Source organism: Lotus japonicus, chromosome 1 (genome assembly GCF_012489685.1).
Source record: "Lotus japonicus ecotype B-129 chromosome 1, LjGifu_v1.2".
In the NCBI taxonomy this organism is placed as follows: domain Eukaryota; kingdom Viridiplantae; phylum Streptophyta; class Magnoliopsida; order Fabales; family Fabaceae; genus Lotus; species Lotus japonicus.
The window spans coordinates 69492096-69502754 of record NC_080041.1 but is presented as its reverse complement, the minus strand read 5'-3'; the positions used below and the strand labels follow the sequence as shown (position 1 = coordinate 69502754).

Here is a 10659-nt window from a genome sequence, read left to right as displayed (position 1 = left end):
AGGTGGAGGATTGAAGTGAGAAGAATATGGGATGATTAGAGGGGAATGGAAGAGGGAGAATCAGTGGATGAAGAAGACATTGAAGAATCTATGAATCTTCTTCTGATGAATGTGTTGAACTGACACCGTTTTGTTTTGATTTTTTCAGTAGTTGTTGTTGTTGGTGTTGAAAGAATAGAATAATGATTCATAGACATAGGAATAGTAGAAACACCCCAAACACCCATTTTTTCTGCGGATTTGGCCAAATAATACACTGAACTAACCACCTAAATACATATGACTAACCATAAAGCACATAACCGTGTAAACTCAGTTGAAATTCCTAAATTAGGGATTTGGTCAAATAATACACTGAACTAACCATAAAGCACAGAACCGTGTAAAATTGAATTTAGGAATTTCAACTGAGTTTACACGGTTATGTGCTTTATGGTTAGTCATGTGTATTTAGGTGGTTAGTTCAGTGTATTATTTGGCCAAATCCGCAGGAAAAAAGGGTGTTTGGGGTGTTTCTACTATTCCTATGTCTATGAATCATTATTCTTCGTGTTGAAATGAAAACGCCACGACACCACCCAACCTAACCGCCTCACAATCAAATCTTGTCCAACACACTAAAAACTGCAACTAAAAGGAAATTGATGTCGTGAAGAAAATGATGGTAAAGGAAAGGAAATTGTACAAAAGAAAGAGATATTATTGAATGCATTTTTTTAATCAATGGAAGATTAGGAGTGTGTTTCTTTATAGTATTGAGCTCGTTTATATTTCTCACGTACGAAAACAGAAAAATGACACATTCAAGAAAATATAGTATCAGCAGTGTGTTAATTCAAGTGAAATGGGTGTAGGTGTCTTTAAGATGTGATTCTCGATTTGATCTCTAGATTCATTAATATGAAAAGAAAAAAAACACGGTTGGAAGGGGTATGACTTTAGTGTCTCCGGGAGATTAATTTCTCACCTATCAAGTGGAAGGATAATCGGAACACCGAAAAATTAGAACTACATAGGTTAAGCATAAATGTATGCTCTTCATATCCGTATGTGAGAAACAACTCTTGAGCAGAGAACTTCATAACATAACAATCTAGAAATAAAGAACTATGAAGTTCCTTTGTTTAAGGAGTGAACTCGTATGCTTTTATTTCTTTTTTCTGGTTGGCTCACATTGGTTCCCAACAATTTTGTCTGACCTGCCATATCGATGGGGGCAAATGTACAACCATTAGAAGACACAGTTTCTCGAATTGACAAACGTGATAAAACCACCTCAGATGTCAATAAAGAGGAACACATAGAAGATGAGAGCATGGGTGAGAACAGAAGTTGAATCAATTTCAAAAGAATAGTGACTACCTCAGTCCTAACAATTACATGTATTCTCAGTTCTTCGAATGGATGACATCCCTAAACAAGTGACCTAAAGAATCACGGACAAGACACACTTCAATGAATGGTCAAAGACTGGCACAACATGTGCAAAAAACACATGTGAGATAATTCCAAGATGTGGAATTGTTTAAGCTTAGTTTGACTCAAGATTGATAAGATCACCGGATAAGGATGCATACTGGAATTTGGTGAAATTGAATTTAATAAAGTCTGGCACGATCTTATTATTTAGAGTAGATTAGTCAACTTGGATTCATAGAAATGAGGTTGTTTTTAGATTGGTGTATTGTACTATTAAGAGAACTGAATGGTTGATCTCTTAATAATTAATAACTTATGGCAGACAAAAAAAAAACTGAGGTCAAACGAAAAATTATAAAACTACAAGCGAAAAAAAGTCTAAATATCATAGATGTACAACATTCAGATTCTCTGAAGAGTATAATGAGCTCATTGATGTACAAGGAACCCAGAAAATGCATGTCCTATCCATGGTCTTGAAGGCTAGTTTGATTTTCTTATCAGCAGAGCTTGAAGAAAAATGTGGCCTTAACAGAAGGGTCTAGCGAAACAAAAAATGTGCTTTTTTTTAAATCCAAAAATTTTGTACCAATTCAAGAAACCTTTCCCCAACGAGACCCAGATTACAAAATGGATATGAACTACAAGCTCATGAACAGAGTTGTTAGTCACAGACTATCATCTTCATAGCTTTGCTGACTGCCTTGATTTCTTCATCTAGGTATGAATCTGTCAGAAGTAGTTTGAGCCTGAAAGTGCCAGATTAAAGAAACATATGAGAATGGTGAGCTACATCACAGTTCTAGACTACAATCTGAAGCAATCTTATTGGAAAGTTCCCATCAGCTTAAACAATTATGTGAACTAAATGTTTGTGTAAGCTTGCAAGTAGATAAATGTAACAAGCATGCATCATTATGAAATTAATTGTTGGCTAATTAATAGACAATACCCTTTCCAAAATTTGGTAGTAATATTTTATAATATCATTATCCATTAAATAGAACTACCTTAGACAGAGGATTTTGAGTGCTCTCAATAATAGAATAAATTCATTTGCAGTCCTAGCAACACTCAATTGAACACATTATTTTCAACGCTCTCTTATTGATTGGTTAAAATTAATGTGGGTCTCACTATATTGGAAGTGGACCCCATCTTTTAGGGGAGCCCACATGAATTTCAAACAATCAATGAAAAAGTGTTGGAAAGAGAGGGGTCCCCCTAGCATACACAAGTTTTTGGTTGCGTAAAGTTACACCACCAAACAAATTGTCCCTTCTACCCTTACCTCAAAAATTAATCTCATATTTATCCTTTCCACCATCTTCATTATCTTCATTCAAAAACAACCCAGATTCATTCCAACCAAATCCAGACTAAGAAAAACATAATTTCATCTACATCTTCACCATTCATCTTCTTCTTCTCCTTCTTCTTCTTCATCATCATCATCATCATCATCATCATCATCATCAACCCACCATACCCACATCCACAAACCCCACCCAAACCCAGATTCATCAAAGCACTTACCCATTCCCCACCAAACACGACCACCACCCACTGAGCCCCCACTGTCCACACCAGAATCTTGTCGGGGATGGCGTTGTCAGCGAGGTTCAGCACGGCGAGCCGCTGCAACTTCCCTATGGCAGTTGGGGTTTGGCCGAAGACTTAGTTTCCGATGAGATCGAGGATGCGGAAGGAGAAGAAGGAGGTGACGCAGGGGAAGGATCTCGCGGGAGATGGCCTTCCATTCGGCGACAACCATGGTGAGGTGGTCCTCCCTCCGCGAAACCCTCGGTTCATCTCGCAGCTTCGAGCATCTAGCTCCAGCAGCAGTTCGATCTGGTTGCTAGGATCTGGGTTTATCCAGAAATACCCATCAGGTTCCGACTCCGACAAGATCGACAACGAGATGGTCATGAAGCCATTATTGATTGAAAATCAAATGGGGGAGTAAATCAAATGAAGTGGATCTGGGAAAAAATTAAAACTTTGATTTTGGTGGAAGGAGATGGAAGCCAAACCATCTCTTTCATGCGACTTTTTTTTTAATGTAATTTCGGTATTTGAAGATGGGATCTTCGTGTTGCTTTGTATTGAACGATTCAGAGTGTTGTGGTTAGTTTTCATTGGGTGGTTTTCATTTTAGAACTGAAGCATTGTTAGGGATTTGAGATTTCATTACCTTATTTTTGTGGTAATATACTTTCTAGTTACATAGCAGTGCATAAAAATGGTTGTAGAATGGAAAAACAAAAACATGATGGGAAGTTTAACTTCACCACGCTTAGCTGGGACCATATAAAATTGTTGAAATTGTTATAGTCTCCTAGTTGATGATGAGTTCAGGGGTAATCTTGGCCACCATGAACTTAGATGGGATGATGATGATGATGATGAAGAAGTTTGATGAATTGTGGTACTGTGAAAGATAGATATTCAGTGATGAGAGATTTCTGGGTTTGTAGATTAAGGGTGGGAAGGATGAGGGAAAGGATGAAGATGAGATTTATTTTTGGAGTAAGGGTAGAAGGGACAATTTGTTTGGTGGTGTAACTTTACACAACCAAAAACTTGTGTACGCTAGGGAAATCCGAAAGAGAGTGTTAAAGTGAGTATTGCTAGCATTTTCCATTCATAAAATGTAGTAGAAGCTATTTGAACTGCTCCAACAATCAACAATAAAATGTAATATTAGAGGCCTTTAAATCACACTGATGATGTTATGAATGATCTGGGTTCCAAATTCCAATTTTGAGAAAGATTACCTGAGTTGCATATGATGAACTTTCCGCCAAAAACTTGAGAAAATCATTCTTCTTTTTACTGAAATTGAATTTCGCCATGTCCAACAGAGTCCGTTCCCTTTTCAAATCCTCCAGAACCTTTTCCTTCTTCCATTTGATATCCTTCATTTGCCTCTCCGCTTCGATCTCACCATCAAGCTCAGTTGATTTATCTGGCCTTGGAAATTTCACATCAACATCTACCCTGCAGATCCCAACAGTGTTTAAAAAAAATCACATATTTGATTGTTACATTCTTCTGCAAACAAATTAAAACAAAAAGCATTTTCAAATGAAGCTCACTTTTCAAAAAGGATTTTCAAAACTGTAAAACATAAAACAATAAGTTCTTTATCAGGAAACACGGAAAAGATATCAACTCAAGAACCTTCAAAACCTCCACTTTACAAGGCTCAATGTTTATGTAGAGGTTCCATTTTGCATGATTACATATCAAGACTTACATACTTCATATCTGAGTTTCTATGTCAATTCTAAGATTGTGATGCGTTGTTGGACCCTATTATGGATAGGATTGTTCCTGTGACTACATTGTGAACTACAGCCAGTGAAAACATCTAAAGAAACTGATGAAGAAATTTGATTTCTGTTAAAATATCATTGAAAATATCTTGCCACATCTTCAATCTATCATAAAATATGTCGGAGAACCTTAGATGATTTCTTAGAATTAATATCCATATTTTCTCATATATCAATATTTGTTTCATTATAGAATGGGTATAGTTTTAGGTTTCCGCCTGTCATATAATTCTCAACAGATGCTTCAAGAGATTAGACATAATGCATAGACATATCAACCATGCATACTCTTACTTACCTATTGCCCAAGGTAAATACACCGCAACTCCTAACCATTCCTCCATCTAAAGAAAGAGCACCGTCACTTATGAGAGGAAGTGCTTGTATCATTTCAGCTCTTGTCTTATAAACTTGTAGACGAGAAAAGAGATTATAAAACAGAGTTTCTCTGAGGCCATAGCCACTGGGAGTTACACAAAATAGGTTACAGCTGTCGATATTAATCATATTGACAGCAAACCCCAGAAATCCAGGTGGACACTCCCCATTGGGTAATCTCGGCTTTAAAATGTCCAACTTCCGTTCGGAGTCATCAAGGAAATATTTGCCAGTATAAGGCCTAAAACAAAAGAGGTAGAAAAGTTAAAAAGGAAAAAACAAGTTTATCCATAGCCACGAATGAAAGACAAAATCACAAGACTCTTGCAGTCTTACCTCAGAGATTCAAGACATATCACTAGAAATCGACCATCCAAAGGCCTTCCAATAGAAGCACCTAGCCCGTGAAGACCAGAACTTTTATTTATGCAGCCTTCATTGTCAGACATTTCAAGAGCTTTAACTCCTTCATAGGTTCTACAAACAACCGCTCGCATAGTGTCCGCTCCTAGATACTCCGAGAAAAGTCTGCATTCCAAATAAGTTAATTGAAACTATCCACACGTGTGCTTACATATTCATAGATATTAGCAATACAGAAGAAAATTATTCTGTCTTTCTTAAAGATAATAGAAGACTGACATGATTTCACAAGCCAAAAAGAAATATATATGCCAAAATTACCGGCTAAGATTGTCATCCTCAACTTTGCCCAGCATAGCAACAATACCCACAACATCCTTTGTTAATGAAAGCTGAGACACTTGGGCTCGATGAATAGTCTTTAGCTGGTACAAAATACCAGCAGCAGATTTTTCATGCAGCAATATCGTTTTATTTACCTCCTCAGTTGTAAAGTGGGGATCGTCCGCATTACCAGCCTTGGTTGTACTTGAAGACTCTGATCTCTCAACAGTAGCTATGGATTAAAAAAAAAAAACACATAAATGACACCTAACTTTTGTTGGTATACACCTGTTATAGAAAGGTGAATAAAAGATCATTTACAGCGTTAAAATTTGTAAGTTTATCATATTATTAATAGCCAATAACTACACTTCATATATACACTTAATTTTCAGCCTATACACGCTATATGTTGTAATATTAACAATGCCCCCATAAACTTCGTAGTTCATAATCAAAACACTAACAGGTCCGGTGACCCAATAACTATATCACTGGTATTGTACTCAGCTGTAAATAGAATACCGACCTTGCAAGTGCATACAACAACAACTACAACAACAAAAACAACAACAACAACAACAACAACAACAACAGTCTTATCCCACTAAGTGAGGTCGGCTATATGGATCATATTACACCATTGAGCAAGTGCATACAATTATATTAAAACTTAAACATTTATTAAGTTACTGCACATCTGCACCATAGAGAACAGGATCATGAATATTTTCAGGATAAGTAGCTTCTTATCCACTTTCCAAAGAAAGAAGAAAAAATCCTTAAGAAGTAATACAACATACCTTGCAAATGAAGAATGACATCGTCTAACTTGCTTTTTTCATTGTTCAGAAGATTTAGGTTGTCCTCATGCTGCTTAATTTTCATCCCTAATGTATGCAGATCCCCTTGTAGTATCTGCAAGTATGACATAGGTACAAGATAAGTTTGTATAAACCATCATCACTCGGTCGAAATCCAGAAACTTAACAGAATAGTACGTCTGTGAAAAAGTAAGATGCAAATGGTCAGACCCCTTCCCGGACCCCGCACATGCAGGAGCTTTGTGCACTGGGACATCCTTTTTTTAAATGTAGAGAAAAATTCATCCATTTCTGCTCATAAAAAGTAAAATCAACATAAAACATAGGGAACCTGGGAGTGTCGGAGGTTGGACTCTGCTTGTGTCCATTCTCCATTTTGCACATTGCCCTTTGCTTCAGCACAATTTTCATTCAAATCCACAGGCACCAATGCCGAAGAGCCTTGGCTGGCTGGATGCTGCACAAGAAGAACTTATTCACATAAATACAGATAGATTGCCCAAGCTGCCCGACCACCCCAAATGAATGAACATAAGTCCAGCATTTAGTTTGTGCTTCGGTTATAGTTGGTATAAAAGTAAATTCACTTTTAATTGAATGGAGAAGCAAAGCTCCTTTCGCGTTTTCACCTAGGAGATTTTGCATGTATGGGGTAGAGCTAGGCCTATCAAGAATTCTAAGAATGCCAATGGTTATGTGTGTATTAGCAAGGTTGTCAAACTTGAGAACTTAAGAAAACTCGTACCGTACAAGAAAATTTTAAAAAACCATAGTAATGGTGGACACACCTGAAACATTAAAAATTAACTAAATCATCTAGTAACAGCTTTAAGAACAACTAAAACCATGAATCCAATTGCATTATTCCTCCTAGATCTGTTTGAAGAAGCTTTGTTTCTTGAGCTTTTTGACCGTTCAACTTGAGACATCCTATCCTACTATCCTAGTAATTGGGGTAAAACAAAAGAATCAGAATCAGGACAGCAACTCATCAAAACTGAATGGGGAGATGAGAAGAGAGTTGAGAAGAGAGATTAGAAGAGTTGTACCTTCAGAGCATAGGAGCAGCGTCGGAGCAGAGGTTCGTGCCCCTTCAGAGCCTCACCAAAGCCGCGTTGGGACGTGAGAACTCAGAATGGGGGAAGAGGAGAAAGGAAAGCCCTAATAGGATACCCAAAATTACTAAAATGTCCCTGTCACAAATTGTTTTTGACCATCACACCGTGTGTGTTTTGATCCCGTGAACCCGCCGGTAATATTGCGAAATTGAGCGAGTTCATCTGAGATTACTCAGAAACGAGTTTACACTCGAGGTAACACAATTTTGCACCCTAAGCTCGTAATCTCGTAGATTACGAGATATTACTCGAGATTGACAACCATGAGTATTAGCATAGAACTCTTGCTCAATTTATCCTTTATTTCAGTAGACACACAAGAATGGAGCAATGTACGTGCTACTCCCTAGATGGTAAATGATAATGAGCCTCAAATAAGAGCCGTATTTCTTGTTACGGATACGAACACAACGAAATTCTTAATGACCAATTATGTGCCGGTCAAAATACAACCTAAAAAAACATGGGGTTAAATGTGGGGACAGAATCATCTCTCACACTACCACATATCATTTTTCTTGTTTCGCGCCAAATCGTGTTGTAACATTTAGTTTTTTCCTTAAAATAAACATACAACGGCTAACCTAAATTGCACAAGGAAACCTACGGATGGTGATGACTATTTTTGTTGATTCAACGAGAAGTAAGGAGGCGGGCACAATGATCATGACTCATGAAAATTGAAAACTATGTTTAAGAGTATCACACAAAAGGTCAAAGGGGAAACTGTGAAAACGGGGGGCAAAATCAAATCAAAAAGAATTATATACAGACATGCATTTTAGGTAGCAGAAAAATACAATGTGAACTGTGTTCCCTGAGTTCGAATGCCTTGCCAACCATGCGTGACTAAAATGATTCCAAGCAAACCCAATCTTCTATGCATGTAACAACATCAATGTGGGTAATGGTTAATTATGATTGTTTGTTACATACACCCTAAAATTCTACGATTGATGATTTTCTAAGCCCTTACAAAGTCTCAAAATTCAAAGGAACCAAAAAGAGAGGGGGAAATGGAGAAGGAAAATGCCGAAGAGAGAAACTGACCTGGTTGTTGTTGTTGTTGTTGGAATTGGGAGGTTGAAACATGGTTCCAGAGGAATTGAAGGAAGGTTCTCTCTTTGTTGGGTGTGTGTTCTCTCGAATGTTTATTTCACACTCCCTTTGCTCTCACACAAAGATTAGAGTATGAAAGTTGATGTAATAGACCCATTGTTTGCAGAACAGGACCGGCCGGTCTGACCGGGACCCGGTGCTTCAGCCGGTTCGGTCCAAAAAATACTATGTTTTTGTGTTGTATAGAAATAGAATTAAACAATGCTGATGGGCTCTTTTTTTTTTAGTTAAAATAAGACAAAAAATACTTAGTGGGCTAATAAGCACCTTTGCCCATCCAAAAACACTATATAGTGACAAAAAATGATTCATAATAAAAATAAATAATGTAGATCAAAAAAAATAATAATAATGGATATAAGTATTTAATATTATATTACTATTTCTTTTTTTTGTTACGTTCAACAATATATATTTGAAATTATATTTTGAACGAAATATTATATTACTATTACGAATATCTTGAGCGAAATGGGTAGTGGTGGTGGTGGTACCTTTTTGGACGAAATCGCCGCGGAGAGAGAGGGGTTTGAAGGAGGTGAAGTGGTAAGGGGTGTTGGAGGAGCGTGGAGAGTTAGCGGCGCGCGTGCAGTTGAAGGCGAAGTACCTGAGCTGTGAGAGTGCGAGGGTCGCTGTTTCCTTGTAGCTTCGAGGGTTGGATCGGAACGCAGCGGCAGCCATGGAAGGAGGTGGAGGATTGAAGTGAGAAGAATATGGGATGATTAGAGGGGAATGGAAGAGGGAGAATCAGTGGATGAAGAAGACATTGAAGAACTGAGAAGAAGAGGAATCGATGAGGTTCAGGTGCGTGTGAATGAGAGTAATCTATGAATGTTCTGATGAATGTGTTGAACTGACACCGTTTTGTTTATGTTTTTTTTTTCCAGTTGTTGTTGTTGGTCTTGAAAAGAAAACGCCACGACACCACCCAACCTAACCGCCTAACAATAAAATCTTGTCCAACAGACAAAAAAAAAAACTAAAACTAAAAGGAAATGAGTGAAAGAAAAAAAGTTATGCAAAGTTCGGATATAGTGTAGAAAATGGGGGCAAAGGAAATTATACAACGAAAATGATCAACTTGAGTGCATTTTTTATCAGTGTGTGTTTGTTGATCAACTGAACTCTGAATCTTATTAGAAAGTATGAAAATTAAATAAATAACACATTTTGAAAAATATGGTACCAACAATGTGTTGGTCTAAGTGGAAGAGCTTTAGGTCTCTTTAAAATGTGAATCTGGATTCAATCTTTGGATCCATGTTTATGAAAAAAGCACTATTTAGAGGGGACCCTCACTTTAGTGTCTTGACAATAATTCCAAAGATTAATTTCTCTCCTATCGAGTGAGAGGATAATTGGGACACGAAAAAAATTAGAACTATATAGGTTAAACATAAATATATGCTCTTCATTTTTGTCTATAAGAGGCAACTCTTGAGCTACTCTAAGAGAACTTAAAAACATAACAAACTAGAAATAGAGAGATTACGAGTTCACACCATAGATAAAGAAACAATAATGTGTTTGTCAATGGTATGAACTCATATGATTCTATGGCTCTATTTTTTTTTGTTAGCTCACAACGGTTGATCTCCGACCCACACAAATATTTTTTTTTTCCCATTAGACCCTCTTGCTGCATGAAATAAGCTTCTCATATAAATTCCATTGGATCCATTCTCTAAAGTTATGCAACAAAACAGAGATGAATGTGTTCCATGATAAATTTGGGCTCAACGAAACAAATGCTCTGCACTCCCTATAATAACACAT

General features: G+C 37.2%; 1 protein-coding gene across 2 annotated transcripts; it reads right to left on the bottom strand.

The window, feature by feature from the left end:
• Window positions 1-1788: 1788 nt before the first annotated feature.
• Window positions 1789-8935, bottom strand: LOC130743855 (protein DEFECTIVE IN MERISTEM SILENCING 3-like). 2 transcript variants are annotated; one of them, XM_057596079.1, is made up of 8 exons: window positions 8815-8935; window positions 6978-7103; window positions 6626-6740; window positions 5820-6054; window positions 5472-5663; window positions 5056-5376; window positions 4197-4419; window positions 1789-2168 (listed from the first exon to the last, which is right to left on the bottom strand). In XM_057596079.1, the coding sequence occupies exons 1-8, from the start codon at window positions 8854-8856 to the stop codon at window positions 2133-2135; spliced, it is 1290 nt and encodes a 429-aa protein (XP_057452062.1). In that variant the 5' UTR covers window positions 8857-8935; the 3' UTR covers window positions 1789-2132. The 2 variants fall into 2 exon arrangements, with proteins under 2 accessions (XP_057452062.1, XP_057452066.1); XM_057596083.1 differs by lacking the exon at window positions 8815-8935 and adding an exon at window positions 7696-7903.
• Between the last annotated feature and the right edge of the window lie 1724 nt (window positions 8936-10659).